A 19,303-nucleotide genomic window follows, 5' to 3' on the forward strand; every position below is an offset into this window, starting at 1 on the left:
TTTCTCACTTGCTGACGGAATAGAATTCCTTTCTTTGCGAGGTGTCCCGCTAGCGCCATGCTCTGTTGAAATTGCACGTTGTCGTCCGCCGTACCGTGAACCAGATAATACATTTTGTTTCGTAAATGCTCGACTTTTTTGAAAACGTCAGCTTCTTCGTACCCCTTGTAGTTTGACGTCACGTTCGGAGATCCCATGTACCTTTCAGCGTACGCGGAATCTGTACATCATTGTTACCACGATTTCTTGTTGGTTTCTTTATTGGTTTTTCAACAGCCCTAGCTAAATAGATGTACGGCCTGAATCGTAATATGCGAATTGATTTCTGTCACTGACCGTAAAGTTTCCACGAAACGACCGGAGCGACGCTGATTCCGCATTGGAAAACGTTTTGATCGGATTGGGCCAAGGCTAAAGCGGCAACGAACCCTCCGTAACTCCAACCCCATACGGCGACTCGTCTTTTATCAACAAAATGTAACGAGTCTCTCAAGTACCTAGAACGAAAAGAAACCACTCTTATTTCAGCCGAAGGATCGATGTGAAGAAACTTGAAAAAATCAATAGTTTTGAAAGTGAGATTTTGGTCTAATTCAGATGAATTTGACTCCAAATGTCATCGTCTTCAATTTTAACGAGTCAATCGATAACTTTGCATTATCTACTCACTCTGTCACTTCCAGCTGATCTGCTACCTCCACTGATCCCAATCTATAATATACCTCGTGGAGTAATTGATAGCCTTGACCTCCGCTGCCTCGACCGTCAATTTGAGCAACAATTGCTCCCTTGCTACTCGCCAGGTACGTGTTCCAATCAATTTTAAATTTGTCCGTTACCAATTGCGAACCGGGAGCTCCGTATCTGTACGTTGAACATTGTTTTTTAAAATTGTAACAAGAGCAACGGCCAATTTGTTGTTAGTTTCCGTTTGTGCTTTATTCGTGAATTTATTATAAGCTCTGAAAATATCATTCAACCAATTCGAAATAATAAATTTTGCGAACGTTAAATTTACGTACACTTGAACCACCATAGGATACCGCGTTATTTCTTCTTCTCGCAAACCAGGAGGTAAATGAAGACGTACTTGAGCGTTATAACCACCGCTCATTTGCACGGGGAACGTCTTTACTTGAGGTAGAGCAATTTTAGCCACTCTTTCCTACAACACAAGATATCATAAGCTAATCGAAAGTCATTATACGTAATATGATCGCGGTCAAATTAACTGGATATCATCATTATTATTGTTCTTTTTTTTCGAGAAGTTTGAAACTCGTTTGTAGAATAAACGAGATTGCCAAATCCACGGAATATCCGAGACCGAAATTAGGGACTAACTTTATTTCGGAATCTTTATAATTGCTGCCAATTGTCTGAGTCTCGCAAAACCACGACGAAAGTTTTCTATCGTATTGTTAGTAGTATTTTCTCTCTCTTTCTCTTCTTTTCTTTTTGTTTGTAGTCTCGCTCAAGTTGTCGTAGTAGTATATGTATTATGTAAGGGTAGATTAAAAATATGCTAATTATATTAGCCCACTTTATATTTTCTTCCTTTTTCTTTTTTTATTGTTTTCGGGGGGCATGTGGGGGTGGGAAGGTTTCGACAGCCGACGAATATCATTTCACAAAGTTGATTGTCTTGGCTGGAAGAATATGTTGAAATTTGTCTATATACTCTGTTTGACTTTATTGTACATTGATCGAGCGGAGAGGAAATATAAACGGGGGCTCAGCGAAAAAAAATTATTTCCTGGCCAACAAACCTTATGAGGGATGCTTCATAATATTTAACTCACGATCTTGCGAATAGGTCTACGAAAAAATTCGAAGAAAAAAAATTCGGTCAGTTTCCGTTTTTCCCCATGATTACAATTTCGGTTGTGAATCGAATTTATTTATAACGCACGCGGGGTGATGTGGTTCTTGTTGATTATATTTTTTTTTTTGTTTGAACGGAAAGGTGTAATAAATTGTTGCACGTGTGGTTTGTAATTTTCCCGAGGTTTCCGTTCGAGTCCCTGAGGTGGCATTAATTTTATTGGTTGACCTACCCGAAGCGCGGTGTTGTTTTGCAGAAGTCCGATGAAACGGGGCTCTGGCAAGGTGGTTTTATAAAGGGCAACCGTTGGTATACTCGGTCCGAGACATTCCAAAACGAAGTAATCCAATCCTGGTGAAAATATCGCGTTATGATATTGGCAGGTGTCCGAATTTTCTGAAAAATAAAATAAATAACTTTTTTACATTCAACGTGAAGAGAATTTCTTTTTGGTTTTTTGTTTTCTTCAAATTTCCCTTAACCAGGATATTCGCGATTGTCCTTGACATCCCGGTTTCAACCCTGATAAATTGTAAATGTATATAGCATTCGGTATATATATACACATATATGTATGTACAACAAGCCGCATATAAAAAAAAAAAAAACTGGATTTTCATGCCCTGCTGCACGTGTAATTATTTTTATGTGTAATTTAACGTAACCTGATGAAGTGTTTTAATTATTTTCTGTCACGTATATGTGTACTGATGTAAGAATTTATTTATACACCTTTGCACGTACATAAATGTACGTATGGGCCTGAAATTTTATGGAGAAGAAAAAATATTCTGCAGATTCTGAATCGCTTACCCTTAACATTGACAATTCATAAAGGTCATATACATGTTGATACTCCAATGACAGAATTCAACAATAACATCAGAATGATATATTAAGGTTTTCCTTTCTCATCTGGAAGAGCTTCTTGATTATATTTGGTGAAATTCTAGTTACAGGAGGTGGAATATGATGTACCCGACTCGTATTTTACTGATTTTACTTCGTTTTCTTTTTGAAATAGCCTCATTTTTCTCGCCCACCCAACCGATATTCCCTTTAACGTTCAAATCAGCGAAGCCTCAGCAGCGGAGCCGAAGCGACGTCTCTTGTACTCCCCATTATAAGTATGCTATATAGATATATTACAAAAAAAAAAAACTGGAAATTGCATTACGTGAGAAATAAAGATAAAAAAAAAAATGAAATAATCGTCATGGTGCAGATAATAAAAATAATACCAAGAATGACTAATTGAATCACATCTCAGGCTTTGCGTTCGAGTCACTATAGCTATATACCGTTTAAATTACAAGTAGGTATTATGTAAGTTTAAAAGTCGTAACAATATATCAGGATTTAAATTTTCTAGTTTATGCAGGAAAATTGCACATCGTAGCATTTGGACGCGATCCAAATATCTTCCATCGAATGAAAAGTCAAATCCAGATGCTCATTGGAATCTTGATCTTGTGTAAAATTGAAGGAAATTGAATTGGATGCTATAAACAGTCTCGGATGCTTCCTTATTCTTGTCTACGTGAAATTACATCGAGACTTTGTTCAGGTTCGAAATAAAAAAGAATTCATATCGAGATGCAACCTAAACGCTTGCGGCCTCCAGGAAATTTTAAAGAGGAACGTAATGTAGCGACTTCTAGAAATCACAATATCCCATCATTTTCAACCGAAATATAATAGAATGAGGAGAAAAAAGATTTAGAAAAAATAAATCAAACTATTGGCTATTTTGGAAATTTTTAAAAATCTTCAGCGAACCCTAATGATTCTTGTTTCCAACTCATCTTTAGAGGGGGTTTTTGAAAGATGTTAAACTAATACACTATCACAGGAGACGCAATTATAAATAATAGTCGATTTTTTTGCGCCACTCTACTTTACAGGTATATACCAACATCGAAACTCGAGCACATAAATTTTTCTCATATTCCACGCAATTATATTGTGGACGCGAAGTATTCTCAAAATGACCCTTGACCTTCGTCCGCGCTGGTTTAATCGAGTGAAACCACCCGGCTGTGTACTCGACACGCGCTTCTCTGACACATTTTCAACGCACGGCTGAGTATCAAAGAAAAAAAAAACAAAGATCCCTTAAAAAAAATAATCAAATTAGGAGTTTCTAAAAATTGAAGTCGAGGTGGTATTGCATTGACTGTGCGTCCTCTTTTCAAATCGATATAGAGGTAAACTCGATTCTATTGCAGTTAGTATACCTGCAGAAAAATCATCCCTACACTTCCGAGTTTCTTTTTTAAATCTTCCTCTTTTTCGTACGTTTTATTTCCGAAGACCTATATTATAACCGGAGTATACACCGTGCAATTCTTGTTAAATTGGGTAGCCACCGGCGTAGGCGTGTTGTTGTGAGATGTCACCTTGAGGGCTGATCTACGGCCGAATCTGCTACCGAATCAGCCGTCAAGGTGATATCGCACAACAAGATGCCTACGCCAGTGGCTACGCTAACTCCGGCAAGGCTCGGGTTCGCTCGAAGACCGAGAAATACGAATATTTCGACGCGTGCGTGGATCACGATCACTTTCAACGAACGCTCACAGTATATGCGCCTGATGTATTTCAATTTCTTTTTAGATTTCACTATTCCAAATGGTACGATGAGTATTGATATCGTGTGATTGCGTGTTTTTCGGGTGAATAATTTTTGGTTTGTTTGTTCATTTGTATTGCTATGTACAACATAAAGTGTAATAACGAGTTATTACACCGATCACGACGAATATGCCCAAAGTGATGAAAAAGCGCGTTACACCATATAACAGAGTAATAATAATTCATACAACATCAAATATACACAATGTACATAATTATGTACAAAGTAGCGAAGGAAATTTTATAATATTATGTTTGACGATTTAATTTGACTATAATGCAAAGAATATATGATGGCAGGTGCGAAGCAATTAACAATGTCATAGGTATGCCTAGATAATTGGTATGATAATGTAATTTTATCAGCTTGTTGCGTGACTTAAACTTCACCTTATATTGTAATATAATAATATACCGTGCTTTCACGGTGAAATCAGTGGGTACATGGGTTGCTATTTTGCAAGTGCCATTATACGAAACCTAGTAGCCTCTGCATAATGGCAACCCAAATCACGACTCACCAGTTTTGATGTCTTTATTTTATAGATATAGGATATAGGGCAGGGTAGGTTGTATGATGGTGAAACCTTTTACCCAACTCATCTCTACTATTAATTCCATTAATTAGCCTTTTTCATTATTATTGATTCCGAGCGAAGCGAACAACAAAAAAAAAAAAAATCGGTCCGCGTAATGCTGTGTATAATTTGAACCTGATTATTGAAATAGTGTATACAACTAAACTTTTTTTTTTAATGAAGAGCATAATGTATAATTATAATAATTATTAATTTTGTGCTGTTAATGATTGCAATTGTTCTGTGACGTGTCATGTTATGTATCGGCGACAACAAAGCACAAAGACTGCACAATACAAAAAAACTGAACGAATAAATAAAAATCAATAATCAATACAATCTTTATGAAAATTATGATCTAGAGAAGAACGGTCGTGCCCAATTTAAAATTTTCAATATTCATGATATGTAGGTGGGATATACAGTGTGTCCACAAACTTTAAGCCGCAGTATGTCTGTTTGCCTACCGCCAGGCTCCACCTTGCCTATAGCGCCACCTTCATTCGCTGACCTTAGTTTGACTTACCGATACAGCGTAAACCTGGCCCTCGATGGCAGGCAACCAGACATATTGCGGTTTAAACGCTGGGACACGCGATATAGATAGGTAATGTATGTATAAGCGCATTGTGTTTTGTTAACATACCATTCCATTATATGTGAGCAAATAAATACACATATAATTATATATATGTATGGATGTATTACACGTAAAAAATTAAAGATCTTGTATTTTTGAGCTTACATCTAACAGTAAAGAGCTAATACCGTTTCTACCTGCTTTAAACATGGCCATTGCATCGCGTCGCATCGCATCGATTCCGATATACTCCGATCTCGGAGTGCACGACGCTGTCAGGCGCGCTTAGGATCAGCCAGATGGCAATTAATGGCAATTACAGGGCAGACAGAAGCGGGCAGCAGTATGTTCTGTATTGTCGCCAGGATTCTGGGCGGCCGCCCACCAAGTCAACGCACTGATCTATGTACTTCCAACAAAGGAGGCTGTAGAGACTTGCAAACAATAGCCGGGATAAAAGAGTCAAGAGTCAATCAATCTATAACTTATATTCTGCATACCTATGTGAAAAAAAAAAAGTTTGAAAAGTCCGTCCTAAAATGTCTTTGAAAAGAAGGTGTGTGAGGGCCGAGTATTATCGCGGTAACGGCGTCGATATTAAACGAACGCTCTTATTCTATTTCTCTCGATAAAGTGACTCTCGAATGGAAAAAAACCAACGATTCAACATCGCTAAATGTTTCAGGGCATAAAATTACGCAAAAAAAAAATACTCGGATCGTCGACGATACCTTGTATTCTGATGCAAATATTTTTCGTTCGTAGTTATCACTTTTTACGCGTCGATATAATTCGATCCAACTTTTGATTATCGGCTCATTTTTACTTTCGACCATCGGCCTAATTTGAACGCGATAATCAAGATGATTATATCGTGTCAAACGAATCATAATAACAGCGATAACAATGAACCCTTCCTGGAAGTGGAATCGATCGTAAACTTTGAAGATTATCTTCTGAAGATGCGTTATCCTCCTCGACTAATCCGTCAATGACGTAACGCAAGACTGACGTTGGCTTTTCGAGGGAACATAATAGTAATAGTATCAAATTCCGATGCTTCTGGAGCTTTTTTTCATCGCCCCGATAAATCGGACCACCTGGATATCGGCAAAAAATAAAAGTTGGAGCGTCGCGCGGAAACATTAGAAAGCTCGATGCTTTTTGCGTCTCATCTCCACTCGGAAAATCTACGTATATTCTTTTCAATTTCTCAAATTCACGGCAGAGGCTTTTCCTCGCTTTTTTTTCATCGAGAATCCATAGCGATTGGCAGAAAACAGTTCTTCAAGAATCTGAAGTAAGTGCAAAGAATCGTTGATGACCTGACGAAAAGAAAATAAAAACAAAACAAATAAAGTCGCATCACCTTGACCAGTTCTAGAAACTTTCATCACTATTCGTAACTATGGTCAATTTGAAGCAAAAAATTTACCAAAGGGTATCGCGATACCTCCATTTCAAGAGGCAAAACTGGCTTTTTTCCGATTACCAACCGCATAGACGGTAAGGAGAACAAATAAATTCGGGCCCTTATGTTTTTTGGCAAAATTATCATCTATTGTTTTGTCACCAACTGCTTGGATCTTGATGAGCAACAAAATCGAAAATTTTACTATTTTCTCGAACCGTTCTAAGTCGATATACCTACAATACCCTTTTATTTAAATGTTTAAAAAACTTCTGGTTGTATTGACGCAGAGTATTAACTATAGAGTATGAAAGTTCTCAATTGAAAAAATTCTAATGAAACGAAAAAAAAGTTTGCGTATTAAACCAAGAAGAGTTCTGGAAATTAGAACTGGGAAGGACCGTTCTTGTATAATTTAGCTTAAAAACTAGCACTATATGATCACTAACTCACAGGGAAGTATAATCAAGGCAAATTTTTGTCACAGAGAAATACTCTACTCTGAAGTTTACGTTGATTACAAGAAACGGAAAAGAAACTATGGTCGTATACACTAACAACAGGATCTCAAAGGTTCGTTATTTATAATTAAGACGGTGTTTGTGTACCGGATGACGAGTGCAGAGTATTATTATTGTTATTATTATTGTTGTTGTTATTATTATCGTTATGATTGTTATCATCAATATTATCACATTCCTCCATTCCATTATTATTATTAAGACATTCCTAGATCGATGTATCCACCGGTTCCACCACACAGTATACATACATAGCTAAATGTACATAAAAATAAACAAATAAATGGATAAAAAAAATCAATCGAAATACTTTCTATACTTCTAGTTACGTGGGAAATAGTAATTCTATGTTTATAGAAAGACTGAAATGAAAGCTCTAGATCGCACGCGTACGTAATGTAAAACTATGTAGGTTTGTAATAATCTAATATAATAATGAAAGGCTGGGTTCAAACTGTCAAATATGCATTACTAGATTTGATTGAAAAAAAAGGACAACCCATATTGAAATTTTACTTACTCGTATTAGCTGTTTTTTTAGTTTTATCACGTTGTCCAGGAGTTTCCAATGGCTGAACAGCGCTGTGTGATTCGGTGAGTTCGTATTCCGCCCAATCGTTGCTGTCCGACCACGTGTGATAACCGTTATTGTTGTTATTGTTTATAACACCGTTATTATTGTTGCCATGAACACCCGTGTGTTTACTAGGTCTCTCCGAATTATATTGAGCTTCTGGATTTGTAACAGCTGAACAAGTTATGCAAACTGGAGCATGAAGAGAAGAACCGAGATGAGGAGGTTGAGAATTTACACGGTACAAATGTCTTTGGCCCGGATGTGCTTGGGGAATCCCAATGAAATATCTGAGAAAGAAAAAGGGTATAATAAAACGGGTGAGATCGGCTGAAATAATTATTCAGATATCCCGTCTGAATTAACATTTCCCTAGCCATGTTGCGAGAAACTAAAAAAATTAGAAAATTTTACTACCCTATTTTTTTCGCATTTGTAAGGAAAACAGTTACCTGCTACCAAGTTTCGGTAAATTTAGTTTCGAAAAAGAATTACTTTTTTTTTTCTAATCTAAATGCAGCAGTGAATGGATCGATTCGAAAATGTAATTATAATGTTCGCGAGGCGATGTCTTCAGGATATTCCGCGTAGCATACTCACATGGTATTGTTGACCTGATCCCACGCCAATATTCTCACGACTTCGTATCTTCCGTGGGTTAAGGGCACAACTCTTTTCTTCAATACGTTTGCCAGGACAATGTGTTTGTAGTATCCTGATGGACCATCGCGAACGGGAATTATAGCGACGTAGCTACTTCCGTCCATTGAAAATACCGGAGATTCTGGCGGCGTGTCGACCCATCCTCGTCCTTCTCCTAATACTCGTTGAATTTCCTGAAAGAAATATTAATTATACCGCGCGATTCTGGTGAAACGGGTTGCGATCAACGCATGCGTCGAGATATTCGAATTACCCGGTCTACGAGCGAACCCGAGTCTTGCCGGAGTCAGCGCCGGTGGCTACCTCGACCCCGGCAAGACTCGGGTTCGCTCGTAGCCACCGGCGCTGACTCCGGCAAGACTCGGGTTCGCTCGTAGCCACCGGCACTGACTCCGGCAAGACTCGGTTTAGCTCGTAGACCGAGGAATTCGAATATTTCGTCGCATGCGTGGATCGCAACCACTTTCAACAGACGCTCACGGTATAATCTCACCTGACAATTCCACATTGGGCTTTCGCAGACGGTAATTATTGAAAGATTTTGAGATCTCGTTAACCAAGTTACGCATATCTCCGTGAGGGACACCCAAGAAGCGGTGGTAAAGTAGTGTTCTCTGTAAATCGAAAAAGCAAAGGGGGGAAAAATTATGGAGTGGGTGGTACTCGGCGTGTCTTTATACTTTGAAGGTATAACGATTCATTTCGGAGTATCGTGCTTTTATATCTTCTCGTCTCTTTACCCTCTTGTTCGCGGCTTTTCGGCTCAACCTATAGCCGCTGTTCACAATAAAGAATACCACAAAAAAAAAAAAAAATCAAAGAAACCAGTCTCGTGCGGTAAGCAAAGAATCGATATTTGACCGACACGCAACGGAAATTCAACGCCTTGTATGTAAGTATATAACGTATAATAAAAAGTATATTTAATGTACATAATCGATTATCACATGAGACGTTTTATCCAGCTGGGAAAAAAATTAATTCGTCAATAAGAATTCAAATAAAACCGTAGACTCACACGTGCTCGATAGCGGGTGGAGGCCTCACTGTTCTACTTCGAATATTTTTTGGGTCAGCCAAATCAGCGACGACCAGTTTTATCGAAGGGTTTGGCGTTCCCGGCTGCAAAAAGAAGGAAATCAAATCAATCTATAGTACATTGTGTACCCCAAGGACGCAAAGCCGGTCTTTCTACGCCAAGCGTGGAGGAGCACTCCTAGGAGTTGAAAGCTCACTTTTCTGTACTGCGCGTACGCGCATTTGCAGATTCACCTCCACAGTCGCAGAAACGGCTACTTTGGGTCCCGAAAACTACCATGAAGAAACGCGTAAATCATACCAGAGTCATATATACAATTACTCCCTGTGTACACCTGGTGAAGTTAATTCTGGGCTAAGCCATACTATTCGTATACAGTGACACTCCAACTCGCCCAGAGTGACAAAATATATTAAAATTGTTAGGTGAGATCCTATTTCGATTGGACTTACACCTAGAGTAAACTACGACTAATTGTAAATCAAATCTGGATATATCAATTTCGCTGCTTCGAGAAGTGAAAAATTGGCGGTAACTCGATCTCTCTGATAGACAAATCGATTTAATTACCACCCCATAATCGAAACAAATTACCAACCATATCATTTGAGAATTCTCAATTGTGAGGTCAAAAATGAAACATATATAAACACATACATCCATAATATCACAGGGGACAATAGAATAACAAACAGTGACTTCGACCTCGCTCGACGCAGAGGTGAAGTGAACGTATAAAAATTCTACCGGTGATGACAATCAGATGGTTCCGATTTGCATGACTTTGAATGTGAAATTTTTGAAGATATGTGGACAAAACATTGTGATATAACTGACAATAAACAGAGCCAAATTATCAACACAGCGCTATGCGGGGCACGCGTACCTACTATTTTTGTTCATTATAAATTGATGCCGTTTACCTTAGGGTAACGGAGAGATCGAATATCCGGATAAAGTGTTCTCGAACCCTCTCCAAACCATGGGATTCGCATTTCTTGTACAAGAGAATCGTTGAACGAGGCGTAAAGCATTAAATGTCCATCTTTCGACATCCATATCGCCTCTGAGCTGCGCAAGATCTCCTCTGTCGAAGTCGATAAATAGCATGATTTTTCAATACATCATCAAGGAAATAAGAAATCAATTATCAAGACGGTAAACTACGGGATTGAAAAAGGAACGCCATAAATTCAAAGGAAATATTATGAATTTTCCAAATTCTAACTTCAGCCCACCCTCCGCAGAGGGTACGGTAATGAACGCGTATATTTCCGTTTGCGTATTACCTTCGTACAACCAATCCGGCAATCCGTTCGACAATATTCCTGGTATCGCTGAATTTGTCACTCGGTACCCCGTGTTGCTCAGTGGACCAGGTCTGTAATATATGTCGTAATCTTGGATCATAACCAATCCATGACCTCTCGGCGTCCATTGAGCAAGCAGCAAATAGGGATGACCGTCGGTCTCCGGCTGAGGGGTAAGCGGTATGGTTTCTCTGAAAATTTTAGAGGAAAAAAAAAGAAACAGAAAAGAGTGTCGAACGTCTTGAAAGAAACAAAAATTATTTTTTGACCACTCGTGTAAAAACTCACCCCGTATTCACGTCGTATATAATGTACTGTGCTAGGTAAGAATGCCGAAATAATTTCTTCACATTTTGAGCCAGTAGTAAATATTTGTGATCCGGGGACAGGGAGAATTTCGCCGGATTTAAGCGCCTCTGTAAATTGCGGGAGTTGTAACAATAGGAAAGAAACTTTGCGATGTTTAATCCTGAACGCTATTCTGTTCGTACGATTAATAATCCGTTTGTTCAAATACTCACGAAGGTGGAATTCGGCATAAGACTATGCGATGTTATATTAGGGTCGGATGAATCCAACAGAGAAATTCCACCCGACGCGTCACGGTAACAAATATGGCGTCCGCTTACCCAAGTTCCATTAAATAACAACGGTGATAAATCTCCTGACAAGACCTAATAAAAATTTGAAACGTATTTAAACGACCCCGATTTCTTCCGTAGGTCTAATCGAATCTGAAGGATCAAAGAAAAGAGTGAAACCCATGGATGCTTGACTTCAAGAAGTATAACAAAATTTCTCATTTTAGGTCACAGGTTCGATAAAATCAAATCCAAGATTTTATTCTACTGCGCCGTGATAGGAAAATAATTTCGTCCAAGGAACTATTAGATGTCCTTTCGTTTTTTTGCATCGCGATAAGTTTATTTTGACAAACGCACCCCAAACATTTTCCTCGCTCACCTGCAAAAATGACTCTACGTATTGCACGTTATAACACCAATAGATGTGATACGCGTTATGGTAGTCTGACCTTAATTACTTTCCATGTCGCATCGCGAGAATGAAAACAGAGAGAAGATAAAAGAGTAAAATTGAGGGTATAGGGAAGAACAGAAAAAAACAAATAAAATAAGAATGAAAGAGATGGTAGAAGAAACCATCGTTGGTACAAGGAAACAACGTTAACACGGCGTAGATGAATAGAGATGAAATTCAACAGATTCAACTACATGAAATTGATCCCTATAGCGATAGGTTTGTTCAAATCGATTAGGTTAAGAATGAAATACTTTCGGTTCCCATCATACCTAATGCGTTCGTACCTATTACACGAGATCGTGACTCGACGATAATATCATAAACCTTCATCAATCAACACACTCTTGCTCATCGCTATCGTAGGTATATAATTTGCGGAACGCTGATAAACGGAAGTTCACGTAAATACATTTAACATTTTCAAAGTTAAGATCACCAACTGTCTTCTTCTGGATTTCGCAAAAAGAGCTACCGGCGTTCGGGCCATCCCGAGGATGGTAATTTTTCGTGTTTTACCAATGTATCGAAACTTCGATCGAATTTGAAGATAAAATGAATAAAATCTAAGGGTAGTAATTTTCTTGGATGATTTTCAGAAAAGTTTAAACGTGCCTCGGAGTTAACGAAACACAAACGAAGGAAATCCTCCGGGAGGTTTTCGAGGTGGTATAATTACCTGCAAAAATTTAGAAAGAAAAAAACTCTACTGAAATGGTTCTACAAATGTATATTGTAGAGGAGCGCGACAAGCAAAAAAGTATATAATTGAAGAGGGAAATTAACTTACCTCTGATAGACGTAAACGGGAACCACGCACTCGAGGACCTTCATCAGGAGGTGTTAGAAGTGCGACTGAAGTAACAATCAGAGCAAGAACTGCGATGATTACGAGAAGCGCGATTAAAATACCCCTCCAGTTTCTCTGATTCGGATTTGTCGAAACGAGCTCCTAATTGTCCAAATAGAGATCGTTTAAAATTTCACGAATAATCACCACCTTTCAATTATCAACAATTATTTCTAACAAAAAATTCACGCCATCTTTATCGTTATAATTTTCTCTTTTCTCCATTTTTCATCCATTCATTTTTCTTTCTTCGCAGAACGCATTAATGCGGTGAATACTTGAGGAGTTGATATTAAATTACAGTCTGGTGTATTATACAAGATGGTGTCCATATTTTAATCGTTTTAATCAAACATTTTGCTAACCAAGACGCCGTATGGATATGAGAGAATATTTCCAACCCGAGTTGCATGATATTCAGCAGGATAAATGACGACCGAATCATTTTGGTTTTCAACAATTACTTTTTGTATTATTCATCTTCTTAAGTTGTCATCTTTACATAAGGTATGATCTTTTCGGTATTTTAACACAACTATTTTGTTACAGAGGAAGAGAAAATCGGTTCTCATTTATGAAGTAACAAACGGTTGGAATACAGAAAAAAATGATGATTCGCTCATTGTTTGTCGCTCATTTGAAACCGTACAATTTTCATCCGAAATTCATATCCTGTACGTACATATTGATTTGCGAAACATTGAATTGAATACATAAGCGTGTTTCAAATGGGTCACTGTATCGTAAGTAAATCATATAATAACTATATACATATAATAATGAATAAAAACAAGAACAAAGTGTTAGAGAATATTCCGCGAATCCTCTGTGGCATGCTCGATTCTCTTTGAAAGCAATTAATTAACTTCAGAATCAAAATCAGTTCAAATATGCAGTGCAGACGGTGATCGCTTGTAAAGCAATTTGAGTGAACGGTATTTCCGAAATTCTCATTTTCATATATTTTGAAAATGAGTACGAAAATTTGTGACGTTTCCGCATATTGATTTACATTTTATCCCATGCAATTAATTTACTATCATTATTCATCAATTATTTTTCTTTTCCTATTTTATTCGACAAACAGTATAAAAAAATGTGTGCAAATCATTAAAGAGCTGTGAGTAATTCAGTTAGAATACGAACATCAAATTGTGTACATTATTATTTGAGTGTACGAAATATATTATCATGCGATGGAAATCTTGTGGCATCTCCAACGAACAACAAGGCATACCTAATGATATGCATTTCAGTATTACGAAGCAAATCGCACTGTCTGCAGAAAAGAGTGCGTATGTTTTTTGCCATGCACTTCGGTTTAACAACCACCGTAATCGCAGCGATCACCTATGTACACGTGTATTCTATTCCAAAAAAGAGGTTCGCATTATACCTAAGTAGATGCAATATATGTATGTACCTATTTTCGTGACGTTATAAATTTCTCAGGACAGATGAAACGATCTAGAAATTTTTGTTCCTTCATTTTTCTAGCGGTAATAGAATTGGAACCTCAAACTTTTCATCAACTACGACAATTTTTTTTTACCACATCAACTACGCAAATAATAAGAATACGAGTGTCATTTATATTCAGGTTTTTATCGCTGTTTAAGAAAACTGAATAAATAAATCAATGAAAATCTCGATGTAGATTGAATTTATTTGAATCCCGTAATGCCAGGTGGTTTCTTCATACGAAACCGAGACAACGTCGTTGCGTTACAATTAATGAAATTCATTATTCAACAAAATTTGCCTAACTACCGTAGTCTGTTTACCGTAGCTCACTGTATCGACAAACAATATGATCTCTGGTGTACATAAATATCTAGACTATGGTAAATTTTACTCCAAATTTTCTACCCTGTGTCGAATATATGATAAGAGAGGAAAAAAGAACTCAACAAAAAAATTAAGTTTCAATTACAATACAACGACATAACTTTTACAAATTTTTTTTACCCAATTAAGTTATCAACGAATATCAATTAATTGTATAATTAGCAACCAGGTAGTGCTATGGTACTACGAATTGTATACATTTGACATAACAAAACGTAAGTTTATAGAGATAAAGCCTATTATAGAAATGTAATTGGCGATTATAAAAACTTTTTTCGCTCATGTAATAATGCGAAAATAAAACTTTTATTGAGAATACCCTATAGGGAGCAAAAAAAAATTACAAGTAAAATAACAATAGTAACAACGGTTATAATAATAACGATACGATCGCTCGATATGATTTCGGTTGAAGAATAAAAATGTTAAAACAAAATAAAAATGGAAGAAAAGTTTTCAAACTACCGATATACCTATCTATAGATGTGAAATAAGTACAACAATCGAGCACCGTCGAATGATTGGTGAATGAAAAATTTGTCTGATATCCAACAAACCCGCGAACTCCACTCCACAGAGACGAATGGAGAAGAATTGAAAAAAAAAATGAAACAAAATGATATACGATGATAATAATGATGATAATAACTGAGTGGAGAGTTAAAAGTGAAAAATAACTTAGGCAATAAAAGTTTTCGTGGAGCCCGTGCGGGCCGAAGAAAAAACCGTGTAGTCCGCGACCGGATATAGAAAAGAAAAATCGAATGAAAAAGGGAGGGGGGAATCCGATGAAAAAGGTACGAGAGAAGAAAATTCAACAAGCTGGGTGGACGCAACGGTATTTGACGTTATTAATTTCTTTTTTACCGTGAAAATACCTACGACTTAGAGCAGGTATGGGTATTACCCAGCTCTTGCCATGTAGCACGTATGTACTTGCATACCTTGTGACATGTTATGGTGCGAAAAACAAAAGTACCTCCCGGAGAAGCAACCGACTTAAACTCTGGTGGCAGTCAGCTGCTGCTTGAATCGATAGCTGCTCGCGGGGCGCCTAGCAAAAGCATGCAGGTCAAACGGTCGACATTTATCCCATAAAACAGAAATAAAATAAAAGAAAGAAAAAAAAAGATACACACGTGTATGAGAGACCCGCCTGCAACTGGTGTAAAATATGTGAGTATTATTGGTCCTCCCTATATATTCGCATCTATTTGAACGAGTTATATTTGGACACTTTATATGGTATGTAAATAGATTGTGCACTCTGTTGCAGATTGACGGTGGAAAAATGAAATTTTCCCTCTGCCGTTTTCTTCGGTTAAAGTAGTAGGTTGATGTTTTCCGTTATACCACCAACGAAAGAGAAGTGGATATATAATATCGATCCCCTAAAAACGCGGGACATTCGGGTTACGGTACTTCGGTATTACATACATAGGTATACCTCATAGTATATCTTGCCAGAAGAGACTGTTGCGGGTAATTAGAAAACTTATAATAAAGACGTTAAAAATAGCTCGAAATAATGAATGAAGAGAATATAATAAGAAAAATATTATCACGCGCACGGGGAATTTCATGGAATGGTCTTTTTTCCGTATTGAGTCGGAATTTATGTTTAAAGGCTGAATGTAATTATATTGTACAATATAGAACGCGCATTGTATGCAATATATCTACCCGCAAATAGTTACACTGCACATGACCGCGGTAAGGGTTACTAGATTATTCAGTGCGATTCAGCCGGTGTGAACAGCGAGGTCTTTCAAACCAAGGATGGTTGTTGGAAAATATAACACTATGTGCGTGTGACAATCAAAAGCTCACGTATCGTATTCGCAATATTGTCATCTTATTGTCTCAAAAAGATTATATTACGAAAGCAAGAGAATATACACGAGACATGCGTTTGAAAAATATTAAAGCAGGCCTGTGCACCTTAGAAAGTTCGATACATAATTCACTCCAAATTGAGGCTGAGTGCTTCGCGAATATCGGCACTGAACGTTTCCTTTTACTTTGAATGAAAAAACGAACTATGCGAGGGGGAAAAAATAAATGAAAAAAATTGAACAAATTTCTCGAGACTGTTATTATCGGAAAGAACACTGCGAGGCAGGGTAAGTAGTTGGAACGTCGGATCGATCATTTACTTTCGTGACGGATCAGATCAGACCCGAATAGCAAAAAAACGCACCTAGAGATAAATACGTATAGAATTTAATATCCCGTGCCGTCAGATACAAACGAACGCTATAGGGCCATTATTCCGTTCCCTTACTTGATCCTGTTACCTTAATTCCAATCAAACATCCAACCAATTCGATATTCCGAATCCTTGACGCAGTCAAGTAACATTTATCGTCTAACAATCTTCGATCCTTCATTCCTGAGTTATTCGAGGTAAAAATTATAAACAACTTTTGACAGCACAAATGTCTGCAATCAGCTGGGAACTTCAGGTGAGAGTTTACAAGTTACCCGTAAGAACTACTATAGGTATCTATGATAAGAGTTGAAATGAATGGGAATTTCTTTTTTTCGACAACGTATCGATCATAGTTTTCTTTGTAATACCGGCTCGTTGTGTCGTACAATCAATTAATTCTGTGAAGCCTCGCGTGCCTGAAACCGAAATGATACCAAAGTGCTTTCTCGCCCCTAAAAAATTGTCGTTCTATTAATCGACTTCGATGAATTATAGTTGTATTTTTTCTCAGCTATATAATTTTACGTTTAAGATTATTGATATTAATATTAATAGAATGAAATTCACCACTTCTCTCCGAATTATAGAAGTGCGGCTAGATGTAAAGTCATTGAACATTAAAAAAAACGAAATAAAATAACCAGGAGTGATGCCACATTATGAAAAAGGAATCCTCGTGGTGACTCGAAAGTGATGTTTCTGTGAAACGTGCTTAATATTCACGAATATAGGATAATCCCGCCATGCTGTGTTGTGCGACATATAATTCAAAAAGCTGTGTTTACCGTATAATTCTGCAAATCAATTGCAGAAAAAAATATATTAATTCGTTGATTGTCCTAATTGTATGAGACGATTAGGTACCCATAAATTTATGGAAAAGTTATTCATTTTATAAGATCTTGCAACTATACGTTCGAATAATTCTTCTGTGCAATAAAATTGAAATACGAGAATTCTAATCACATTGTGTTTTGAACAAAAGCCAAAAAAAATCATTAATTGTGTTGCAGAGGAAAATTGTACAACACATGCATCGTCCAATTAACATGCATGCAATATTAATCTACTTAACCACGGACTGGGTTAATCAGAAACATTTGCAGTAACCAAAATTGGGAATATAGGTACATGAATCGTAAATGTCACATGGCCTCTCATATGACCTATGTGGGTAGAAAAGTGGAAATGTAATTTTTTTTCATGACAATTTAAAAAAAAACTTGTATACTGATTTATTGTGTATTATAATGTGAATGGAAATGGGTAATTAACAGGAGAAGAAAACCGTGCGTGGAACAGAAAAAATTAACTAGCGGTTTACGAGTAGGTGAATGTAAATCGGTCGTGTAAAAATTGTAATTATGTTTTCAATCAATTTATTAGGACGGATTTTCAATAAGATATTACCTCATCGTCGAAATTATTATCTGGGTCTGCCATTAGCGAGGCAAATGTGGTTCAATTTTTGTTAAAATATCCCAATTTTTGTTAATTTGATTTTTGACCGAGTTTTCTTATGGTTAAAATATTATTATACGTGGGAACCGAGCCACCCACGGAGTTCGAGGAGCCTTGGCTACTGGGCAACCGAGTCCGTAGTGATGCTGCGAAAGCGGAGGCTGCGCGTTGCTAGAGATGCGCGCTTCCATCTCAAAAATCTCATGGTGTATTACAGCTATAGGATTTCCGCACCCACGAAACGCCAAGGACGACGAATAACAACAACAAGTAACGACGACGACTATGGCGACGACGATGCGTATACAGTAAGAGCAATATACAATTACACACGTCCACAACAATGACAACAACGGACAAAACAAAGCTTTTTAAATGGTAAAATGATGATATACCAGTTTAGAAATAATTAGGGTGCGCGGAAGGTGTTGACAAAAGTGACCCTTATCACCACGAATACACGATATGTAATATATAAATATAAATGATAATAATTCGGGACAAATTACATGTATAACAGGTGGTAAATTGATCAGATTATATATTAATATTTTCGCACTGCACGATAATTATGCATCGAAAGTAATAACACGAAAATAGTCAACTTGGAGGTAGAATTATCCACTCGTTTTATTTTATTCTCTTTTTTCCCTTCCTCGAGTATGAACCGCTACGGTCCGTGTCCCAAATTTTTTTATTCTTTACTTTTATCAGAGAAGGAATGCTACGCGGAGCCCCCGTACCGTGACTTTTATGTTT

The 19,303-nt window shown here is 37.3% G+C and overlaps 1 protein-coding gene and 1 long non-coding RNA gene across 2 annotated transcripts in view; one reads left to right on the plus strand and one right to left on the minus strand.

Moving 5' to 3' along the window:
- Window positions 1-19,297, minus strand: part of LOC105684805 (inactive dipeptidyl peptidase 10) — a 22,170-nt gene extending 2,873 nt beyond the window's left edge. The window contains exons 1-15 of the mRNA XM_012398447.4: window positions 18,494-19,297; window positions 12,964-13,125; window positions 11,657-11,809; window positions 11,424-11,551; window positions 11,115-11,326; window positions 10,749-10,912; window positions 9,805-9,908; window positions 9,280-9,400; window positions 8,724-8,959; window positions 8,070-8,413; window positions 2,058-2,221; window positions 1,023-1,165; window positions 670-864; window positions 337-497; window positions 9-220 (exon numbers count right to left, since the gene is read on the minus strand). Coding sequence (XP_012253870.1) covers window positions 9-220; window positions 337-497; window positions 670-864; window positions 1,023-1,165; window positions 2,058-2,221; window positions 8,070-8,413; window positions 8,724-8,959; window positions 9,280-9,400; window positions 9,805-9,908; window positions 10,749-10,912; window positions 11,115-11,326; window positions 11,424-11,551; window positions 11,657-11,809; window positions 12,964-13,125; window positions 18,494-18,526 — 2,532 coding nt within the window. The 5' untranslated portion in view covers window positions 18,527-19,297. The remainder of the gene's footprint in view (window positions 1-8; window positions 221-336; window positions 498-669; window positions 865-1,022; window positions 1,166-2,057; window positions 2,222-8,069; window positions 8,414-8,723; window positions 8,960-9,279; window positions 9,401-9,804; window positions 9,909-10,748; window positions 10,913-11,114; window positions 11,327-11,423; window positions 11,552-11,656; window positions 11,810-12,963; window positions 13,126-18,493) is intronic.
- LOC125499983 lies at window positions 6,672-8,056 on the plus strand. Its single transcript, XR_007277146.1, has 3 exons — window positions 6,672-6,917; window positions 7,002-7,123; window positions 7,516-8,056. It is a non-coding gene; the product is annotated as an uncharacterized LOC125499983 (long non-coding RNA).
- Window positions 19,298-19,303: the final 6 nt, after the last annotated feature.

The sequence above is a fragment of the Athalia rosae genome, chromosome 2 (genome assembly GCF_917208135.1).
Source record: "Athalia rosae chromosome 2, iyAthRosa1.1, whole genome shotgun sequence".
Lineage (NCBI taxonomy): Eukaryota > Metazoa > Arthropoda > Insecta > Hymenoptera > Athaliidae > Athalia > Athalia rosae.